Source organism: Neofelis nebulosa, chromosome X (assembly GCF_028018385.1).
Source record: "Neofelis nebulosa isolate mNeoNeb1 chromosome X, mNeoNeb1.pri, whole genome shotgun sequence".
Classification (NCBI taxonomy): domain Eukaryota; kingdom Metazoa; phylum Chordata; class Mammalia; order Carnivora; family Felidae; genus Neofelis; species Neofelis nebulosa.
In genome coordinates, this window is record NC_080800.1 from 97,210,518 (window position 1) to 97,234,237 (window position 23,720).

General features: G+C 45.5%; 1 protein-coding gene across 7 annotated transcripts in view; it reads left to right on the plus strand.

The window, feature by feature from the left end:
- The window catches only part of DOCK11 (dedicator of cytokinesis 11), a 201,496-nt gene that overhangs the window by 85,483 nt on the left and 92,293 nt on the right, over positions 1 to 23,720 (plus strand). For all 7 annotated transcript variants that reach the window (XM_058714236.1, XM_058714237.1, XM_058714233.1 and 4 more), the window contains exons 13-23: positions 218 to 340; positions 1,656 to 1,738; positions 4,929 to 5,051; positions 5,252 to 5,328; positions 8,003 to 8,187; positions 8,281 to 8,346; positions 10,063 to 10,155; positions 12,863 to 12,986; positions 16,580 to 16,701; positions 17,386 to 17,472; positions 19,537 to 19,626. In XM_058714236.1, coding sequence (XP_058570219.1) covers positions 218 to 340; positions 1,656 to 1,738; positions 4,929 to 5,051; positions 5,252 to 5,328; positions 8,003 to 8,187; positions 8,281 to 8,346; positions 10,063 to 10,155; positions 12,863 to 12,986; positions 16,580 to 16,701; positions 17,386 to 17,472; positions 19,537 to 19,626 — 1,173 coding nt within the window. The remainder of the gene's footprint in view (positions 1 to 217; positions 341 to 1,655; positions 1,739 to 4,928; positions 5,052 to 5,251; positions 5,329 to 8,002; positions 8,188 to 8,280; positions 8,347 to 10,062; positions 10,156 to 12,862; positions 12,987 to 16,579; positions 16,702 to 17,385; positions 17,473 to 19,536; positions 19,627 to 23,720) is intronic.

Sequence of the window (23,720 nt, forward strand, 5' to 3'; positions counted from 1 at the left end):
AAAAAATTTTAAAAATAGAAAATCTGTTTTGGAAGAAGTATTAGGAGTTTTAGAAACTGTATGAAAGGAAACGCTGTCTATTTTCAGGGTCCTGGACACGACCCTGTGTTGGATGTCAACATGCTATGCTAAACACACTACTAGGAACCATTAGCCACGCAACTATATGTATGAAGTTACATAAAAACATCTAATGGAAGCCATTTTTTTTCCCCAGGGAATTTTCTCGGTGACGAATCCACATCCTGAAATTTTTCTAGTTGCGAGAATTGAAAAGGTGCTCCAGGGAAACATTACACACTGTGCAGAACCCTACATCAAAAATTCAGACCCAGCAAAGGTATTTATAAAGATCGTTTGCGAGCATTTCAGCCTGATGTAAAAATTGCGTTTTACTGGTGTTTTTAACGGTATTGTTAATGAACCCTCAAGAAAACCTCATTCTCTCAGTACACGGTATATTCTGGAAATACCGTATGCTATGTGAGTATGCATGCTAAGCTTGAACGTGACTTTTTTCCGTTTTGTGTTGTGTTTACTTGACAGTCTGATTTCTGGTTGCTTATCAAAGTAAGAGCTAAAGGCTTTTAGGCGACATCTGTTCATTGACGCCGTATCCTTGGCGATAGCTGTTCTTTATTTCCAGCCCTCACATACAGCCCTAGAATGTCAGAGCTGGGAAGTCCGGCCCCGCAGTTCCCAAATGCCGGTCTGCACTGACATTTCCTCCTGTCTGTGATACGAAAAGAAAGACAGGAGAAGGAGTTCAACGTGGGAAGCTGAATGTATTCAGTTCGAGGGGCTGCCCTTTATTCTGAGATTTTTGTTCTTCCCACGTTTGAAACATCACACCGATGAGTCTTTTCGTGAAATGTTGGCGTTTTAAATGGTAGCGATGGTTTTTACTGCTGGGTGTCTTCGGATGGCATGTAATCATCCAAATTTCTGGATCACGAAATCCGCGCTTTGGCAATCGGCGACGTGGTCCTTTCCCCTCCTTTTATAAATGAGAAAACGGAGGCCCAGAGAGGGGAAGCGTTCATGGCACAGCTCATTAGCTGTGCTAATTTGTGTGTTTGGGGGGTGGGGTGGGGTCTCCAGGACGTAGATAAAGGCCTGCTAGCATTTCGCATCCCAAGGGATAAGCATCCAGCCAGCATTTCACAGCCTGTTGAGACTCTATGGGCCGTTAATCTTTTGTCATCTAGTGCCTGCGCAAACAGCAGCTCCTTGCCTAACTAAACTAACTGCATTGACTCTTGGTCACTCGGCTTTTATCTTGGGAGTAGAAAGGTCAACTGTATTGAGAACAAACTTCTCCCAAGAATAATGAATGTCTGCCTGCTCATGTGTGAAAGGAAACGCACATTAGACCTGCTCAGAATTTCCCCACTACGGGTCTTTGGTACAAAATGTGCCCTACGTCTATTTCCATCCAATGAGAAAACACAAACCTTTTAAGAAAACATTGGTCCTGGAAGGTGGGTAGCATTGTGATGCGTGTTGTGTCTTATTTGTAGCACCTTCCTTCTCTCTTGGGCTGGACTTTGATGTTTTCCACCAGTAAGCGGGGGCGGGGGGGGGGGATGATTTTTCGCGGGGAGTCTCTGGTAGTTTCAACAAATATGAGCGTTTCTTCTTATTTCTGACCTTAGACGGCCCAGAAGGTGCACAGGACAGCAAAGCAAGTATGTAGCCGCCTCGGACAGTACAGAATGCCCTTTGCTTGGGCTGCCAGGTTTGTGCACATATAATCCTGACCTTTCTGTTCGGCCTCCTGTGTAAAGTTCAGGGTTGTGGTCCTTGCCGGCGGCATTTAGCAGTTGGTCTCTGCCAACCCGGTTCTGTCTCAGGACGCTCATGGTGTGTCCTTCATCCGTCCGGGGCTGCGATGACAGATCATTGGAGACCGACAGTAGGCTTCAGCAACAAAACATTTCTCTCTCACGGTGCTGGAGGCTGGGAGTCTGAGATGAAGGTCCCAGCACAGCCAGGTTCTGGTGAGCAAAGCACCTTACAGGTTACGGACAGCCGACTTCTCCTTTGTCTTGCCGTAGGGGAAAGGAAGCGAGCTTGCTTTCTGGCCTTTCCTAAGGGTGCTAATCCCATTCACGAGGGCTCCGCTCTCGGACCTCATCACCTGCCCCGGGCCCCTCCTCCTAATACCCATCACCTTGGGCTTTCGGTTTCCACCATGGGAACTTGGGCGGGAGGGCGCAAACGTGAAATCCGTAACAGGATATACGAATTCTTTCTCTTAAAATTCGCCGTGCATTCAAGACCCTCTCATTTCTTCATACGTCCATGCCTCAGGGAAATCTTCTTTGGCTGGGGTTCCTGAGCTGACGGACCCCACTTAATTTTATTGCATTTCAAAGCAGAACTTATTTGCTAAACTAAGGGAATTGTTTGCCCCAGAAAACCAGCAATTGCAGGGAATTTTGTTTGGCGTGCCCACTATTTCACAGTTGGCTAGGTTTAGGCTTCGAAAAGCTATCCTGGGATGTTTCTGGAAAACGTACTAAAAATCAGAAGGCAAGAGAATGCGGTTAAGTGCAAGTGTGTCATTAATGAATCGACTTGCTTTTCTGGCCCTTCACGGGTAGTGTATCTGAAAGCACGTTATCTATACCTTCTGTCGTATGGTAGGTCACATTAGTTTTCCCCCCACATCTTCCAAGTCTACGTACAGTGACGACTTCACATGTGTTTGTTGCTTATCCCCCCTTTGAGATACAAGTTCACTGGCTCGTTTGAGGTACAGCCTGTACAGCTCCCTGGAACTTCTGGGGGAAGGGAAGGGCACCGTGTTCTGAATAATTCAATCAATTATGTTCAGTGGGTGTTGGGAAGTAGCAGAAGGGTAGGAGATTCTAAGTTAATTAACCCTTCTGTCGCTATTTATAATCGCTTCATTTTGGGGAAGGTTTCAAAATGTTTTGCGTGTCGGTAGACGAAAAGGCACATGGTCCTTGCTTTGCACACTGGTGAAGAAAAAATGACAGCTGAGGTTAGGTGAATGGCGAAGAGGAGCAGAGGTTGTGGGTCTATTTAGGCATTATAGAAGGGGAAGCATGGCTTGTAAATCTGCACGTCCTTAGTGGTGCTGCAGCCTGAGAAGTCACTTGCTGCCGTGGTTAGTGTTTATAGTTAGGTGTTAACCCTGCACAAGACAGTGGTCTAAGTGCTTAACGTGCACCTTCCTAAGAGGGGGGTACTATTATTCCTACCCTGGAGATGAGGAAATTCAGGCATAGAACTAAACAAACAAACAAACAAACAAACAAAAAAAACCAAAAAAAACCCTTGGGGCACCTGGATGGCTCATTCGGTTAAGCGTCCGACTTTGGCTCGGGTCGTGATCTCGCGGTCTGTGAGTTTGAGCCCCGCGTCGGGCTCTGTGCTGACGGCTCGGAGCCTGGAACCTGCTTCGGATTCTGTGTCTCCCTCTCTCTCTGCTCCTTCCCCTGTTCACACGGTGTCTCTCTCTCTCTCAAAAATAAATAAAGATTTAAAAAAAAAATTACTGAAAAATCCTTGTCCAGCTTCCCACAGCATGTAGCAGAGTAGGACTCAGCACCCACGGCCCATGACCTCCGCCCACTCCGGCCCCCTGCGCGGGCTGTAGTAGCCGTTTGATGCCGTTTTGTCAGGAGGAAAATTAATTCAAAAGTCTTGAAAGTTGGGAGCTCTGATCCCCAGTTCTGATGAGGAATGACCCTCTTTTTTCCTTCTGGAATTGTTTTGCTTGTCAACAGCAGCAAAAACTCACTCTAAAGGCTTGCCTGGGATATTTTAACAATCTACGATAAAGCCCTGTTTACTGAAAATAAAGGAGGTATGCTTAGAAGTAGGAACAGTAGTTAATGCCTAGAACCGAATCTTCAGAGGCTCTGCCAGGGGGAATTATGTTTCTGGTTAGGGCTGCTCCAGTCGGGCTGGGTGCTTGTACATTACTTTTCATTTTAGTAGTAAGTCACTGCTTACAAACGGGAGAAGGGGAAGAGGCAGGGAATAATCCAAATCCATATCGGAAACTCTACAGACCTTTTGTAAACTTTGTAAATAGATCTTAAAGATCTAGTTTTTTTAAAAAAAAAAATGTTTATTTTAGGAGCGAGGGCATCAGCCTGGGGGTGGGGGCGGGGAGTGGGGAGCAGAGAGTGAGGGAGAGCGAGGGAGACAGGGCATCGCAAGCAGGCTCCAGGCTGAGCTGTCAGCACAGAGCCCGATGAGGGGCTTGAACTCACGAACCGGGAGATCATGACCTGAACTGAAATCAAGAGTCGGATGCCTAACAGAGGTGCCCCAAAGATCGAATTTAACGGTCATCAACTTTGAGATACTCTTTACCTTTGATTCCAAGGCACACATTTTATATATCCGACTTGATGACTTTTCACATGTGTTTACAGTCCTGTAACTACCGCTCCAACCAAGGTCTAGAACGTGTCCATCACTTCAGAAAGTTTCCTCACACCCCTGTCCGGTCTGCCATCCCACTCCCACCAGTCAGCCATCGACCGATGGTTATCACTACCGAGGGCTTTTTTTCTACTCGAGACCTTCATGCAAACGGAGTCGTGCAGAATGTACTCTTGCATTTGGTTTCTTGTGCTCAGTCTGTTTTTGAGCGGTGTTCCCTTGTATGAATACCCCACCGTTTAGCCATTCGCTTGTGGATGACTCTCTGGGCCGTTTCCTTTTGGGGCTATAACAAATACATCTGCTCTGAACATTCATGCACCATGCGGAAATATGCCCAGAGTAGCGGCATGGCAGGATCAGAGGGCAGGTGTGTGCTCAACTTCATGGCCAAGCGAGTTTCCGAAGTTGTTTTACCATTTTGTACACATACCAGCATTAAGTGTGTCTTCATTTCTCAGTACTTCAGAATTAAAAAAAAAAAAATTCTCTTGCTGTTTTAGACCCATTTTCAAAGATACTCAAGGTTCTCTGGATCTGGATGGGAGGTTTTCTCCTTTGTATAAACAAGACAGTAGCAAGCTTTCAAATGAAGACATTCTCAAGTTACTCTCAGAATACAAGAAGTAAGTGTGTTATTGTAGTAAATCAATACAATAGATGGATTATAGTTTCTTAAAGTGGTAAATGTGAGTCATATATGGGAGAAGCTGAATGCTTTGGAGCATTTTTGCATTTGGAAGCATTTGGAAGTTTGCATATAGGGCAACCGGTGCATTCCGTAATCATGGATTTTAAGTATAAAATATTCTTATTTTACCCCTAGGCCGGAGAAGACCAAATTGCAGATTATTCCTGGGCAGCTAAACGTCACAGTAGAATGTGTCCCTGTGGATTTATCAAGTAAGAATTCACATGTTACAAATAAACCTTAAAGGGCTATGTTTGAATCTCAGGGTTTTTGTCTTTTCAATATATTTCTTAAGGTTTACGTGGTGTATTAAGTTCCTAGGGCTGCTGTAAGAAAAAAACTACAAACTGGGTGGCTTCAGACGACAGATTTATTCTCTCCAGGTTCTGGAGGCTAGATGTCCAAGTCAACACAGCAGGGCTGTGTTCCCCCTGAATGCTCTAAGGAAGAATCACGAGTCATGGGATGTAGGACCTGCCCTAATTCAGTATGCCCTCATCTCAACTAATGACATCTGCAGAGACCCTATTTCTAAATAAAGTCACATTCTGAGGTTCTTGGTGGCCATGAATTTTGGAAGGGACACTAGTCCGTCCAGTACACATAGTGGACAGTTAACGGATTCGGAAGAGGATGAAGTTCATTTTGTCAGACGCAGTTTCATATATAATATATAATGTTGTGAGTATTCCCTAGTCAGTTTCTGTCCTGTGCCTTGGATAAGTCTCCCCAACGAAGGGATCCAAAAGGAGGAGAGTTTCTTTTCCTCTCTAATGCCAGGAATTTCAGATCTCGGGAGAAAAATGGACAGAAGACAGAAAAGGCACTGGGTAAGAAATAAAATGGAGTGGCTAATAAGAACTGGAAGAATGTTCAAATCTTAGTACTAATGCCCCGAATGCAAATGAAAATCGCAAGATGCTTTTGCTCCTCTGTCAAATTTACGAGAATATTTAACGTGAGACTATCTAATGCTGGCTGGGTTTTAGCCAGGCACCCTCACCTACCGTGAGGAGGACTACAGTGGGCAGGAATACAGGAGTACAGGAGGCAGTCGACATTCACCGATGTCTGTAACTAAGGCATTTTGATTCTGAGCTGCTATCTATCCATTCATTCACTGAATCAGCGTTTATTGAATAAACACTTATTGCATAGCTACAAGATGCCTTGCAATTATGGGGATTAAAGTCTAGAAGGAGTGACTGACACTAAGTAAGAAAACAAACGAGCGACTCGAATCTGTGATTGGGGCGGACTGCGTTAAGAAGAGGGGCCAACAGGGGCCTTCCTTCGGCTCTGGAACTGAAAACATAAACCACTGTACTCTTAGGTGTTCTTTTCCATGTTGTTTCTATTGGAGGGAAATTGGAAACAACCTAAGAGTCCAGCACTGTCAGTGTGATGAAGGCAGTTACGGTCCACCTATACCGGGAGACTTTATGTAGCCCAGAGAAACGATGTTTATAAAGAACTCACTGGACAAAACGGTACATCAAATGCTAAAAATATCCCAGGGTAGGGGCGCCTGGGTGGCTCAGTCGGTTGAGCGACCGACTCCAGCTCAGGTCACAATCTCACAGTTTGTGGGTTCGAGCCCCACGTCAGGCTCTGTGCTGACAGCTCAGAGCCTGGAGCCTGCTTTGGATTCTGTGTCTCCCTCTCTCTCTGCCCCTCCCCCACTCATGCTCTGTCTCTTTCTCTCTGTCTCAGATATAAATAAACATTAAAAAAGAAAATATCCCAGGGTAAAGTTCTGTATATACAGTAGGATTTTTTGTATTATTATACAGAACATGCATGGAAAGGAGACTAGAAGAAAATACGCCAAAATACTAACAATAGTTATCTTGGGACAGTAGAGTGGTCACTTGTTTCTGTGTGCCTTTCTTCTGTATCTCCAGAGAGTCTGTTGTAAGTATCATAGTAATTGGAGGAAACCATACCCTCATCATCTGTGACTCTTCCTGGGTCTCCCTGCTCTGTCAATACCTCTGTGCAGCAAGGAGAAACCATCTTAGGGCTCTGTCAGTATATGAATCCCCTCTATTCCGATGGCTACTTCAATTTTTGTTTAAACGTTTATTTATTTTTGAGAGAGAGAGAGAGAGAGAGAGAGAGAGAAAGAGAGAGAGAGCATGAGCAGGGAAGGGGCAGAGAGAGAGGGAGACACAGAATCCGAAGCAGGCTCCGGGCTCCGAGCTGTCAGCACAGAGCCTGACGCGGGGCTCGAACTCACGAACCGCGAGATCATGACCTGAGCCACAGCTGGATGCCTAACATATTGAGCCACCCGGGTGCCCCGTGATGGCTACTTCAGTAACCCAGGCTGCCGCCCTTTTCTGAGCCTTTGTGTATTTCACCTTCGGGAGTGTTGAATTTATCACTGGTAGCACATCCCAAGGTCTGTTGTTTCCAAAGGCCTCCGTTATTTCCTGGGTGAAAATTGCACCTGCACCAAGTTTTTCAGAGTGACTATCCATGAGCTAATTGGAGACCTACATTTACTGTTAGTTCCCCGATACCAATAAAAATTTGCAGTGAAAGCTAAATTGCAGCCATAGGAGGAAAAATGTAATGGATTTCTCTGCAGAGTTAAATTTGTCAAAATTATGATGTGTTATATTTGGCAAATCATTCCACATTGAGAAGGAACTAGCAATCCGTGTCTGGTTTGGATGGTTCCACTCAAATCAGGCCCAGGCTACGCCATCTCGTCCTTGTGGGTTCTTAAAGTGGTTGTAGGACTTTCGTCAGCCGCTCAGAAATCTGTTAAATCACTCTTTGGGAACACAGTCCACGTATGTTTTTATCAATGCAGTAATGTGTCCGTCTTCTCAGTTGTTTTCTCTTTGCCTGTTTTCTTTTTTTTTTTTTCCGATATAGATTGCATTACTTCCTCGTATGTGCCCCTGAAGCCTTTCGAAAAGAATTGTCAAAATATTACCGTGGAGGTCGAAGAGTTTGTTCCAGAAATGACAAAATATTGTTATCCGTTTACTGTTTATAAAAACCATTTGTATGTCTATCCCTTGCAATTAAAATATGACAGCCAGAAGACATTTGCCAAGGTAACGCAGCGTGAACTGTACATTTTGGAGTGTAACATGTTATTTACCGTTCTCCGGTGCCAGGACTCATTTTGAATGATTAATCCTTTCTAGGCGAGGAACATCGCAGTCTGTGTAGAATTCCGGGATTCAGATGAAAGCGACGCTCACGCTCTAAAGGTTTGTTCACGATCTTGATAAGCGTGCACTTTTAGGAAAGACAAAGACCATGGTACTTGGTGGCTAAGTTTAATTCGTTTATGCGCCATAAGGAAAATGTGCTGACGTGACAAAAGCAGTATTGCCTTTTCTGCCCTCACACCTTGACTGCGAGGATTAAATATTAAGAAATAACAAAACGAGGTAGGAGCATATGTAGCTTTGAAAAACGGGGTAAGCTTCACATACCAGATTTTTGCCTTTGCTCCACTTTGATTTTTCATGGCTCTGATGTGCAATCACAAGGTCATTTTCTCCTATGACCTGACAGTTTATAATGGTATCAGCAGGGGACTGTAAACTCCTTTCTCCTTGAAACCTGAACAGTCTTTGAGCAAACAGAAGTGAGTGCTTTGATCTGAGATAGGACTTCTTCTCTGTGACCGGCCAAATGGTGCCTCCGTATTATCTGACAGAGCAGTCCTTAAATACCTATCACTTCATAGCGTCTTTACGTTTGCACTCTTTAGCACATTCATCAGAGGCCTGAGAGAGAAGTCGGAGAACATCTAGCCGTCACGAATTGTTTATCTGGCTCCCTGCTTCTCTAGATTGAGCCTAAATCAGACAGATGGATGGCTAGTCTTCTACTCAACCCTCCTGGGGAAAGAGGCTGGAGGCCCCTGACTAAGTCGTTAAATGTTTAGTAACCCCTGCCTTTGAAAAGAGGTGGTTTTTGTTGTTCTTGTTGTTTTGTGCGTTTTTTTTGGTTTTTTTGTGGGTTTTTTGTTTTTGTGTCGTTCCTCCCCCGCCCCCGCCCCCCCCCCCCCCCAGAAACCTAGGTTAAGAATTCGCTGGCTCAAATTAGGTATATTTTCTCTGATTTTCCCTTCACTGCAGATGAGAATAACTATTCCTTTTCTCCCCCATGCAATATCCTTTTGTACACTTCAAGATTCTTACCTTACCTCTCGGCAGTTCCTGCAAATCACCTTCACAACCGTGTTTAAAGGAGAATTGGCAATGCATTCACACGGAGTCTCAGTTTCATTTCATAGCTGGCCTAGAGGCTGGCTCTGAAGTGACAGGGTGAAGCAGTTAGGCCCTATGGAAGTGAAAAACTCACACCAGAAATGAAATTTGATCTTTTCGTGGAACCATAGAAAGCCTCGCATTTATTTTATTGGTATAACAGAAAGCTGGTGACTTTTAAAATGTGGCTCATAAAGTGAGACAACAGTGAGCTCGTCTGTAGCCTCATGTATCTGCTAGTGTGTGTGTGTGTGTGTGTGTGTGTGTGTGTGTGTGTGTTCTAACCCCTCACCTTGCCCACCACACAAGGAGCGTTCAGCAAATACTGCTAACTGGCTTAGGGGGAGCCTCTTCAGTTAAGATAGCAAGTAGCATCAGAGAACGTAAGCTTTCCAGAACTGGTTTCAGAGTGTTTCCTTTCCACATGATTAGCCATATTTGACTCCTTGCCATTGACGAATTTGGAAGTGCGTTTCTTTGATGGCCGGAAATCCGGAAGCACCCATGCAGCCAAGTTAGGTGATGTCTGGGGGTGATCACTGGAGTGCGGGTAAATGATTCGGAGTTTACAAGTTCACGGTGAGAACTGACTGGGCTTGGCCATGGCCTTGTGCTCACAGATGCCTCTGACTGGATGTGGTTCCATTGCATTATGTTTAAAGACCTTCTCACCGAGATTGGTGACTCGGTTTCCTTCTTTTGCAGTGTATTTATGGAAAACCTGCAGGATCTGTTTTTACCACAAATGCTTACGCTGTTGTCTCCCATCACAACCAAAATCCAGAGTTCTATGATGAGGTAAGAATGCATTTTTCTGGTGTTTATAAAACACGGTGGTGGCTCTTCTTTTTTTCTTCATTTCCATCATCTCATCTGCCGTTGCGATCCCTTGTCCTATGAAAATAGAAAGTGTCACACCAAGATGAAGGGCCACTGCCTGCTTGGTGCCCTTTGATGACAGTAGAAGATTTGCCCGCAGATCGAAGGGACTCTGGCGCAAGGTAACGATGCAGGAAGCAAACGCGAGACTAGAGCTAGGATTGTGGCCCTAGCTTTGACAACAACTGGCTCCATGACCTTGAACAAGTCACATCCCTTTTCTGAGTCTCCATTGCCTCAGCTTTAAAATAAGAAATTCAGGGACACCTGGGTGGCTCAGTCGGGTAAGTGTATGACTCTTGATCTCGGCTCAGGTCATGGTCTCACGGTTCGTGGGTTTGAGCCCCGTCTCAGGCTCTGTGCTGACAGTGCGGAGCCTGCTTGGGATTCTGTCTCTCCCTCTCTCTGCCCCTCCTTTCTCTCTCTCAGAAGAAATAAATAAACTTACAAAAATAAAATAAGAAATTCAGAGCAGATTTTGTTCAAGGCCCTTCTAGATTTTTCTTCCTCTGGTTTTGCATGGGGTTGGGGGTGCAGCCTCTCTGTAAGTGAAAGGCTTTGGGAGACACAGCAACACTTGAGGACCACCAGAATCCCGCTGGCTGCTCTAATGCCTCAGTACAGTGTAGACAATGGGACCTATACCGTCTCCTAGGCTCCGTGCCCCGCTCCCCAGTCTACCTCTCCGGCCCTGTCTCTGTCTCTCTTTCCTTCTCCACCTCTACATCTCTGTGTACCTCCCAGAGTCTGTCTTAGTGTCTCTGTCACAGCCTCTTCTAGTCGGCATGTCCCTGGCTTATCCAAATCTGCAGACTGGATTTGACTCCTACATGTCTCCACGAACCTGGATACAGGCGGCGGCTTTGTGGGTTAGCCCCCCAGGGAGAGGGGAGGCCCGTATTTATGTGCAACAGACCATTAGATACCCAGATGGCGTGGACGCTGTGAATAGGCACGCTCTGGCGACATCTACCTATGACAGAAATCAGTTCTAACGCCAAAACCACGCCTTGCATGAATGATAATTCGGCCAGATGTCCCTCCCCGAGCTGTTTTAATTTGGCCCCCTCTGTAATCAACGCCAGTCGCTGCAGAAAACTTGATCAGGTAGAAGTAATCCACGTTATTTTTAGGATGCCAGAAAGAAGCAGGCTTTTCAGTCATCCAGTCTGTCTTGACCAGGGGAGAGGGACATTGCATGTGTTCTGTGCAGGTAAATGCACGTGCGTCAAATCAGTTAACCCGTAATTTGTCGCTGACATACTTCCGGGAGGCTTTGCACATATTTGGTTGGGTCCTGATTGGAAAATCGCTTGAGGTTGGGGGTTTGTATTAAAGTCTTCATTTGAAAGAGCGCCTGGGTGGCTCAGTCGGTTGACCGTCTGACTCTTGATTTTGGCTCAGGTCACGATCCCAAGGTCATGGGATCGGACCCTACACTGAGCATGGAACTTGCTTAAGATGCTTTCTCCCTCTCACTCTCTGCCCCTCTCCCTCACTCATGGCTCTCTCTCTCTCTCTCTCTCTCAAAATAAAATAAATCTTAAGAAAAGAGTATTCATTTTTAGGGTTAAATTCACATGTCAAGGGTGACAATTGTTCTTTCTTTCTTTTTTTTAAAATTTATTTATAGGGGTACCTGGGTGGCTCAGTTGGTTAAGCCTCTGACTTCAGCTCAGGTTGTGATCTCATGGTTTGTGAGTTCAAGCCCCGTGTCAGGCTCTGTGCTGGCAGCTGGAGCCTGCTTCACATTCTGTGTCTCCCTCTCTCTCCCCTTCCCTACTCACACTGTGTCTCTCAAAAATGAATAAATGTTAAAAAAATAAAAGTAAAATTTATTTATTTAGAGAGAGACAGAGACAGTGTGAGTGGGGGACAGGCAGAGAGAGAGAGAGAGAGAGAGAGAGAGAGAGAAAGAGAAAGAGAATCCCAAACAGGTTGTGCCCTGTCAGTGCAGAGCCAGATGCGGAGCTCGAACCCACAAAACCATGAGACTGTCACCTGAGCCGAAAGCAAGAGTCAGACTCTCAGCCAACTGAGCCACCCAGGTGCCCCTACAATTGCTATTTCTTTAAGTAAACTTACATTTTGCCTCAAAAGATATTTACGTGAACTGTGATTGGTGCATACCATAATACCACAGTGACTTTTTGCAGGTTTATTTGCAAAGCTTAATCCACCCCTCCCACCCCACCCCCCTCGCATAAAGGAACACAACAATTTAGAGAAAAGAAGCCTTCCAAATTCAGTACACATTTTGGATAGATTGTATTCACTGACTGCAGATTGAGTTACATAGTATCCCTGGGCTGTGAGGCTGTGGTTTTGATCCAGTGTTTTAGAAAATCCTGCTGCAAAGTTGAGTCCGGGAGAATCCACTGACCTCTCCAGCAAAAGTAATAAATCAGCCCTCACAATCCAGGAGAATACTGTTTTCAAATTGAAACTGACTGGACAAGCCTTGAAAGTATGTTTAAACAGTATCTATTATTTGGTGACTTGGCTTGTCATTTAGAAAAATACGTCATTGGGAAAGTAACGATGCAACTGAACTAAAGGTCTGACGGTCCAGCTTGACAATTAAAAATGAAACAAAATGCTGTGTGCGATTTTGCTGTCATTGCAGATTAAAATCGAGCTTCCCATTCACCTGCATCAAAAACATCATTTGCTCTTCACGTTTTATCATGTAAGTTGTGAAATCAACACAAAGGGAACAACCAAAAAGCAGGACACAGTTGAAACTCCAGGTGCGTGTATTCTTTAAAAGTGTCTTTCTACGGCTGTTTGAGATGGAACTGTCTAGAATGCAACAGGCCTCTTTTCCTCAGGCTGCGAACCACTTCTTAAAAAGCACATTTCGGAGTTAAAAGGTTCGTCGGTATGAGATGAATCGTATGTTCATGCGACCACCATTTCTACCACATGTCGCGTCCAAATGCTTGCCTGTGTGCTCGGAGTCCCGGAAGTCACGTAAAGTGACACATACAACGTAAAGCCATGCTTCTCGTGCGGGGACACATATTGTGATGGGCGGTATTTGTGCTATTTCTCTTATGTAGAATGGCCCAGCAACCAGAACTTTCCAGTTCGGCTCCCTGAGGAAGTGGGAAGTGAGCCCAGAGCTGGGGACATTGTTGAGCTGGAGGGAGATTGGGGACCCCCCTGGTTCTAGTGAGAACAGAACAGATGCCATGAACTGGCATAAACTCCAGTAGTGAAGCCCCAGTCCTGGTCCCATTCAGCAAGGCTGGAGGTAAAGCAGTAGGAAGCTTCTTTAGGAGACCATAGGGGCCCTGTAAACATTGTGTGCCACCTCCACTGTATAGATGTCAGCCTGCTCTGGGATTCAGATCCAAGCTGGCCTGGATCGGCCTTAAACTCATTCATTCATTCATTCATTCGTTCACCAACTACGTCGGCATGTTTATTACGTGCAAAAGACATTGTAGTAGGTACTGTGGAGAACCAAACATAGATCGCGTCTTAAGGGGGCGTATGGTCTAGCCGGGAAAATGAGACCGGTGTGGACAACTATAATACAAGATCAAAAGTAGTTACCGAGAAAGTGGTACGATGTGATCTCAGAGAATATGGAGTTATTACTTCAACTGGTGGAGGGACGAGTGGCTGGGAATCTGGGAAGGCTTCCAGGAGGAGATGGTGTTTTGGGTGAGGCCTTAGAGGGGCGGGGTTGAGATTGAGGATGCAGTGATGGTAGGAAGGTAGCGGATTCGAGGATAAAGGAGCAGCCTGTACAGAGAGAGGCGGGCTATTGAGGGGTATGGCCAGGAAACCACACATAGTTCAATACCACGAGAGCACAGGGTGTTGGGGAGGGGGAGCCACAGGATGTCAGGTTGATAAGGAGGCGTCAGATCGTGGAAAGCCTTGAATGCCAGGCTGTGGATTTGATTGCATTCTGTCACCAATATGGAAATACAGAAGGGTTGTAAACACCAGTAAGAGCTGTTCTGCAGGAAGTCCATAGAAATCGCAGTTTGTTCAGGGCAGGGACCTTGAGGGTTGAGAAGAAATCTGGCGGAACAGTAGGAACCCAAGGCCGTGCATCTCCCGGAAGACAAATGACTACTTCCTTATTTCCATCCTAGACAGCAGTGGGCAAGGTGCTCGGTGGAGCAGGAGATGGTTATTCTGTGGGCCACTCATCACGTGTTACTGCCCATCCTTAAGTGGCTCCACGCCTTTGAGCCAGATGGCGTGTGCTTGACATCGTACCTTTCCAGCTTCCAAGTGCTCTATATGCCTTTTCACTGAGAGACACCCTCGGTCGTGCTTTTGATTAATTCACTGTGCGGAAGGTGTTGCCTAAGCAATTCCATAGAGACCGAAAGTAGATTAGCGGTTGCCAGGGACTGGGGAGAAGGGAAAATAGGGAGTAGCCTCTAAGAGGTGTGGAGTTTCTTTTTGGCGTGATGAAAGAGTTCTGGAATGAGTAGCAGTGGATGCCCAGCTTTCTGAAATAGACTAAAAATCATTGAATTGTGCGCTTTAAACGGATGAATTGATAGGGGAGGCGGGGAGAGGGGAAAATGGGTGATGGGCATCGAGGAAGGCACTTGTTGGGATGAGCACTGGGTGTTGTATGGAAACGATGAATCACGGGAATTTACTCCCGAAACCAAGAGCATACTATATACACTGTATGTTAGCTAACCTGACAATAAATTATATTAAAAAAAAAAAAAAAACAAACAACGGATGGATTGTATGGTATCTGAATTCTATCTCACTACAAATTTCTGTGGGGAAAAGTTTTGCCCAAGAACAAGAAAGAGATTTTCCTATTTTCTGGACTGGAAGCCTTTTGTCTCCTGTCCAGTTTTCGCTTAATTACTCTGACAGAGTCCTTTTGAATGGTTCTCGCACTCATGTTACTTTCCTGTGTTCTTTATAGGAGAACGGCTCTGGGTAAACCATTTCTGAAGCTGTACTAGTAAAGATCCCTGCGGGCGTGTTTCAGAGTCTGAGAAAGCCATTTAGTCTACTTAGAGAAAGCAACATATTTGTCTTCTTTTAAGAATTAAAGCATTTGCCAAATTAAACACGTGAATGAAAACATTCTAACCAGATTTGTGTTGACTTCTGTGTTCACAGTATAAACACGCGCGCACGCACACACACACACACACGCACACACACTCACGCAAAGAATTTTAAAGAATCAGAAGGCAGCGGCTTTAAAAAGTGCTCTCCAGCCAACACCCTGTCTCGTATGCCAGAACTGGGTCCAGAGCAAGCTTTTTTACCGCTGAGTTATAAACACTTGAAGCCCAGAGTAATCTCTATAATGGAAATACTGACACTGTTCAACTTGAGGAATACAGATGGCTCTGACTCGTTTAGCTAGAACATGATGAGTTCTTTAATAGAAATCCAAGAGGCTTTCTTGAGTAGAACCGTTAAGAAATATAGAGACTGGGAAAAATCTCTCAGTGGATGCAAGTTGTAAACACTTATGCACTGGCTGCATTCTCCTGCTGCATTTTCCTCCTTCTGTACTCAGGAAAACCGCCCAACTGAGTACTGCCTTGTATGAATATGGACTGCAACCTTGGCTTGTGACCTTGATTTTCCGTAGTCCCCTCCTGTTGGATTGCTGTCAGAAACTTTGGAACTTACTGCTGGTGGTCTGAGATTGTCCCAGACACAAGACTCTGTACTTCTACTAAGAATGGATGAGAGAGATCTGAGTCCTTTTTAAAAAAAAAAAAAATAAGTCTAGGGGTGCCTGGGTGGCTCAGTCGGTTAAGCGTCCGACCTCAGCTCAGGTCATGATCTCACAGTCTGTGAGTTCGAGCCCCGTGTCAGGCTCTGTGCTGACAGTTCAGAGCCTGGAGCCTGCTTCGGCTTCTGGGTCTCCCTCTCTCTCTGCCCCTCCCCTGCTCTTGCTCTGTCTCTCTCTGTCTCAAAAATAAATAATCATTTAAAAAATTAAAAAAGAAGTCTACCACAAATTATCCCCCAAAGGGTAAACATAATGGTCCTGATGCACTTTTAAAAACTTAAAGTATTTTCATATATTATTACCTCTCTTTGCTCTCTCCTAACTATGAGATGGAAAGATTGTGTGTTGTTCCCAATTTATAGTCCAGGAAATTGAGTAAATAAGTCATTAGTGGCCAGGCTGGGATTAGGAAGCCATCCAAGTGCATTGTTCCTTCCCGGGTATTCGGACGCCCAACACCTGGACTCCCACATATGGACCCCACCCCCACCGCAGGAAACATCACCACCCTGCCCTGCTCCCCAGCAGTCAGAGATTTGTGGAGCTAATTGCATTTGCGATTTCACTTCTCACGGTTGATTATTGTGTTGGCAGTTGGCTTTGCCTGGGTACCTTTGCTGAAGGATGGGAGAATCATTACATTTGAGCAGCAGCTGCCGGTTTCAGCCAATCTTCCTCCAGGCTACTTGAATGTGAATGATGCAGAATCAAGAAGGGTAGGAGAATAACTGTCTTTGTTGAAGTAATCACAATGTCGCGTTTAAAAAGTAGAATGCTGGGGGCGCCTGGGTGGCCCAGTCGGTGAGCGTCTGACCCTTGATTTTGGCTTAGGTCATAATCCTAGGGACGTGGGAACGAGCCTCGAGTTGGGCTCTGCACTGAACATGGAAGTTCCTTAAGATCCTCTCTCTCTCTCTCTTTCACCTTCTTTCGCTCTCTCCTCTTTCTCTCTTTCTTTCTCTCCTTCCTTCCTCCCCCCTTCCTCTGCCCCTCCCTGCACTCACTCACTGGCTCACGCTGTCTCTCTCTCTCTCTCTTTCTCAAAAACATGAAAAGTAGAATGCTGTATTCTAGAGGATAGCTTCACAAACTGTGGTCTGAGGACTGGTCCACCAGAAAGAGAAGTCAGGAAAATCAGTGTAAACCTTTGATAGCAATTTGACCCAGGTTACCTTGTGTCTGTTGATTCTAATAAGTTTCAAAAGCTGGGGCTTGGAGTTTGTGCATCATCTTAAAATATTTCTTTAGTTACTAGTTCATTTTTATTGTAATTTATAAAAGTGTCAGCCTGCCAAAGATTGGAAATTCAAAATGGTTTAGGATCCATTTACTCTAAAGGCAGACTGTTTTCTCCAGGAATTCCCTATGTGTGAAACTAACACATTTGTTTCTGTTCACAGCAATCGAATGTGGATATTAAGTGGGTAGATGGCGCTAAGCCTTTGTTGAAGATTAAAAGCCACTTAGAGTCTACCATTTATACTCAAGTAAGTTGCATCATGTGAATTTCGTCAATTTTGCTATTTGAATATTTTTTTAAAGTTCTTTGTTCGGTTGTTGTTGTTTTTTTCCCTAGTAATCTCTACACCCAGTGTGGGGCTTGAACTCAGGACCCCAAAGTCAAGAGTCACATGTTCTTCTGACTGAGCCAACCAGGGGCTCCTGAATCCATTTCTTGTTTAAAATAGACTATGTTCGATTCCTGCAGCCTCAGAGAAGTTGTGGCCTCAAAGACTTTCTCATTAGCAATAACATCATTCTTAATTGCAATAGCTCAAGTTGTATAATCCCTGTCAAATCCCCAAATCCATTTATTCCCATTAATGGATTCATGCCTTACAAAACTCTGAAAGGAAGGTTGGAGGCTATCATCACCTTTTTTAAAAAATAAATTTAAGTTTTGGGAACAGTTTGGGATTTGCAGAAAAATAGGGTCGTACATAAAATTCCCATATACCCTGTGCCAAGTTTCCCCTGTTACTAACCTCTTACATTAATTAGTATGGCACAAGGGCACTAGGGTGGCTCAGTGGGTTGAGCGTCCGACTTTGGCTCAGATCACGATCTCCCGGTTCAGGAGTTCGAGCCCCACATCAGGCTCGCTGCTGTCGGCCTGTCAGCTCTTTAAAGAGCTCGCTTTGGGTCCTCTGTCCTCCTCTCCCTCGCCCTCCCTTGCTATGCTCTCCCCAAAATAAATAAATATTTAAAAACAATTAGTATGGCACGTATGTTCTAATTAATGAACCATCGTGATCCATAACCATTGACTAAAGTTTGTATTTATTCAGATTTCCTTCTTTTTTACCTATGGATTCTATCCAGCGTAACATATTCCATTTCGTTGTCATGTCATCTTAGGCTTCTCTTGGCTGGGACAAGTTCTCAGACACTCATTGTTTATGATGGCCTTGTCAGTTTTCATGAGTAGTGAAGTTTTGTAGGATGCCCCTCTGTTGGAATTTGTTGGATGTTTTTCTCATAGATAGACCGGAATTGAACATAGCAATTTGAAGTCAGTGGATCATGGATGACTAGTAGTTTACCCTTGTCCTTGGCATCCATGAAATTACAATCAAATATCTGTTGGAGGTTCTCAAGCACAGTTTGGAAATTCACCGATGGGGAAGATGAAGTCCACGTTCCTTGGTGTGGCCTATAAGGTCCTTCTTTTTTTTTTTTTTTTTTTTTCAACGTTTTTTTTTTTTTTTATTTTTTTTTTTTTTGGGACAGAGAGAGACAGAGCATGAACGGGGGAGGGGCAGAGAGAGAGGGAGACACAGAATCGGAAACAGGCTCCAGGCTCCGAGCCATCAGCCCAGAGCCTGACGCGGGGCTCGAACTCACGGACCGCGAGATCGTGACCTGGCTGAAGTCGGACGCTTAACCGACTGCGCCACCCAGGCGCCCCTATAAGGTCCTTCTTGGTATACGATATCTAGATTCCACATAGGACGGCTGGATACTTGCCGACCAAATTGCCACGATCGCTTGGGCATTGAATGCCTGAGACTATTATTATCTGGTAACTCCCTGCTGATACCTTTTCTTCACCTATCAGTCCAGACCTCTGTTCCTACTTGTTTCATTAAAATCTAGAAGCAGCCCGGGGCACCTGGCTGGCTCAGTCAGTCAAGGATCCGACTCTTGATCTCAGCTCACGTCTGGATCTCAGGGTCGTGAGCTCAAGCCCCGCATAGGGCTCCACACTGGGCATGAAGCCTGCTTAAGATGTAGAGGCTGCCCAACCCGACAGACCACACCCGTCAAAAAAGGAATTAAATGAACATTTGGCTAGCTGCGCAAAGATTGTGACCTGCCCGGTATGCGTGGGTACACGCTCACTCCGCCCGGTTTTGCTGCTTTTTGTGATGGCCGAGGGGACCACGGGACACGGGCACACGTGTCGGTGACTGCAGCTGCCGAATCTGGGCGTCAGAAGACCCAGATCGATCAGCTTGTGAGACGCGGATGCCGGGGGGACGGAGCATCAGAGCGCCTGTGTTTGAGGGTGATGAATCAGATTTCTATGGCCGTGTCCATCTGTTTTGCAGGATCTACATGTCCACAAATTCTTCCATCATTGCCAGCTGATTCAGTCGGGCTCCACAGAAGTTCCGGGGGAGCTCATTAAATATTTAAAGGTAAATGAACAGCAGCTTTCGGCGGAAGGTTTGTTTCTCGTATCTTTCTCGTTGCCACGTTTTGATGGGGGAGGTGGGGGAGGGAAATGAAACGAACACCTTAAAATAGTTGGGGCTGTGTATCCTCAAGGGAATACTTTCTGTAATGTGCTTTTCTATCAGTTGCCTATTTAGGAGCAGACAGCAGAGTTGCTACATTAGGAAGAAACTGTTACAGCCAGACTCTGTCAACATATTTTTTGAAAATCTCATGAAAATGTTTACTTCAGTTCCATAAATCGGTTTTCTTGGCTCTTTTCTCATCCTGCTGACTGCCCGGTGAAGGTGGCTCCTGCCGTGGGGAAAAGGGTCAGGACAGATGGGAGCGTGTCCCTTTTGCTGGGAGTAAAATGGACGATTCCTGTGTCTGTGGGTGAAAGATGATATCAGCAGGGTCCACTGAAGACCGAAAAGCCCAGTTTCCGCATGTCGCGTGGGAGAGAGTCTTAAGAAACACCATATTTTATTTAAATGTCTTGAGAACCCAAGGCTCTGTTTATTCCCTAACACGGTGGGACTGAACTGCACATCGTGGGACCTAGCTGGCGGCGACTGTTTCTGGTTACTCCTTTCGTAGGTCAGCCATGGAAAGTCTGGGGCATTTTTATTTTATTGATTTGTTTTTAATTTTTTAGATTTTTATGTATTTATTTGGGGAGAGAGAGCGCGCGAGCGAGCAGGCGAAGGGACAGAGAGAGGAGACAGAATCCCAAGCAGGCTCCGCACCGTCAGCACAGAGCCCGATGCGTGGCTCAAACCCGCGAACCGGGAGATCATGACCTGAGCCAAAATGAAGAGTCGGACACTCAACCGACTGACTCACCCTGGCACCCCAGGAATTTTTATTTAAAAATTTTTTTTTTAACGTTTATTTATTTTTGAGACAGAGAGAGACAGAGCATGAACAGGGGAGGGGCAGAGAGAGAGGGAGACACAGAATCTGAAGCGGGCTCCAGGCTCTGAGCTGTCAGCACAGAGCCCGATGCGGGGCTCGAACTCATGGACCGCGAGATCGTGACCTGAGCCGAAGTCGGCCGCTTAACCGACAGAGCCACCCAGGCGCCCCAGGAATTTTTATTTTAAATGAAATCTCTACAGGATTTCCCTTTGGATGTATGTTATTACTTAATGATGTTCTCAGGAGACCAAAACATTTGTCTCTTTTTTTAAAAAATTTTTTAATGTTTATTTATTTGAGAGAGAAAGAGACAGCGTGAGCAGGGGAAGGACAGAGAGAGAGGGGGACACAGAATCCAAAGCAGGCTCCAGGCTCTGAGCTGTCAGCACAGTGTCTGATGCGGGGCTCGAACTCCACAAACTGTGGCATCACAACCTGAGCCGAAGTCAGACGCTTAAGTGACTGAGCCACTCGGGCGCCCCCAAAAATGTTTGTTTCATTTCAGAGAGGTAGTATGACATGAGACCACAGGTATGGGTTCTGGAATCGTTTCACCGAGCTTGTGTCCCAGATCTGTCCCCTATTAGCTCTGTGATTGACCTTGGCCAAGTTACTGAACTACTCCAAGCCTTGGTTTCTTCATCTGTCACACAGGGATAACCTGTGATGCCAACTCGTAGGGTGGTTGTGGGGCTTAAGTGAGATAGGACATCCACCATATCGTAATCACTCGGGGTACACTTATTTCTTGAGTGCCTTCTATGGGTCAGAGACATCATTCTGAGTGTTTGGAATATAAGGAAAGAAAGTAAACAATAATCCCTGTTGTCAAGAGCTTACTTTCTTGTGGAGGCAGATGGAAAATAAACAAGTAAATGAGTGTGTTATATATATGTACATAAATCTAAATACATATAAATATGAGCAGCTTGCTTGGTGTGTCCAGCGGGACTTCCAGAGTGTGAGGACATCATATTGGAGGAACTAGGCAGGTAAGGCCTCCTAAGCCGTGATGAGGAGTTTGAGTTATCCCTTAAATAGAGATGGAAGCGTTGCAGGGCTTTGAACAGAGAGGAGTGACATGGCATGATTTGGGTGTGTTTTTTTTTTTAATGTGTGTTTTTGAGGGAGAGACAGAGTGCGAGTAGGGAGGGGCAGAGAGAGACGGAGACACAGAATGGGAAGCAGGCTCCAGGCTCGGAGCCGTCAGCACAGAACCCGACGCGGGGCTCGAACTCACGGACCACGAGATCACGATCTGAGCCAAAGTCGGAGGCTTAACTGAGCCAGCCAGGTGCTCCTGTGATTTGGGGTTTTAAAGTATCATTCTGCCTACCATATTGGGAAGATACTGTTGGAAGGGTAGAAGCAGGGAGATGGTTGATAAACGGTGGCTATTATTCTTTTAAAAAAATGTTTTTTTTTTTAATTTTAGAGACAGAGAGAGAGTGAGAGTGCCTGAATGGGGGAGAGAGGCAGAGGGAGACCTCACGACAGAGCCCAACATGGGGCTTGATCCCAGGACCAGGCCAAAAATCGACAGTCGGACACTCAACCGACTGAGCCACGCAGGTGCCCCTGTGGTGGCTATTATTCTTAATTATCATAAGCAGTGTAACTGTCATCCAGCTTTCAAATCCTTTCCTCGGGTAACGGCTAGAAAGCCAGCTCTGTGTACGAATGCTTAGTCTGTTAAGATCTTTGGCTTTTCTTCCAGGGGGGAAGATCCATAAAAGTTTTAGCAGAATGGAATGGAGCAGAGCATCATTTTCATATACTGGTATTCTTAAAATGGAGTAAAAGAAACGCACTCCTATTTGTGTTTTTAAGGGTGTGGAATTTCTGACATTTATGTGACCTTTGCTCGCCCTCTAGTGGCAGTGAGTGAAATGCCACACGATTGCAGAAAGAGCGGACCGCCTGTATGGACCGTTTGCACTGAAAGGGAGTCTTGAGATTTTTTTGATGAGGAAACTGAAGCCCAAGTAGAGGGGATTTGCCTGTGGTCACTCAGCTAGTCAGTAGCAGAGCTGAGCTCAGCCTGTGACACGTGGGTCTTAACTCCTGGTCTCGTGTTCTTTCCATCAAGCCTTGCTGTCTGTTGCCCCTGTAAATGGCCTTGTTTAACCAATTCACTTAACATCTACTTATGTATGGAATATTTCCCCCGATGCTGCGAGGCTTGCAGAGAAGAATAACTGAGGGTCATCGCCCATCTTAAGACCATTTGGAGAGAAAGGACATACATAAATGAAATGACAATATAAGTCATCAGTACAAATGAGAGTCGAAAGCAAGATATGATAGATATCAAGTGCATAGTACAGGCTGGTGTGCTGAGGGCTCAGGGAACTTAGGAACCACTGAGACTACAGGCCTCCCATCTTAATTGGTTCCTTATCTTATTTAAAAAAATTTTTTAATCTTTTTTTGAGAGAGAGAGACAGTGTGAGCAGGGGAGGGGCAGAGAGAGAGAGAGGGAGACACAGACTCCCTCTCCAGGTTCCAGGCTCCGAGCTGTCAGCACAGAGCCCGACATGGGGCTCGAACTCACAAACTGCAAGGTCATGACCTGAGCCGAAGTTGGACACTTAACCGACTGAGCCACCCAGGCGCCCCTCTTGGTTCCTTATTTTATTCATTGATCTCGTCATTCACCAAATCCTTACTGAGCACTTCGTATGGGCCAGATATTGATGAGGGCACTAGGAATATAATGGGGAACTGTTCAGACTACATACCTGCTCTAGTTGGGGTAGAGAGAGTATAAACGAGTAATTTTAGATCAAGATAAATGCTGTGAAGCAAAGAGAACAGGTTAACGGGGTCCGACGTGACAGGAGCGCGTTCTAGACGGAGTTGTCACGGAGGGCTCTCAGGAGCTGATGCCTCAAGCTGAAAAGAAATAGATGAGAGGAAGACAAGCATAGGTGATAAAGCCATGGCAAAGGAGAACAGAGTATTGCAGCAGGTGTAAACATCTCGCGATGGCATGTTTGAAAGACAGAAGGAAAGAAAAGACGGTGTAGCTGGAACGCAGGGAGCAGCTGGAGGGGGCAGGTGGCATGAGAGGAGCTTGTTGGGGTACACCTAGGAATGGGGGGCCCTTGACAGCCTTTTGTTCGTGGTTGTTCTGTTTGTAACAAGGGGGGAAAAG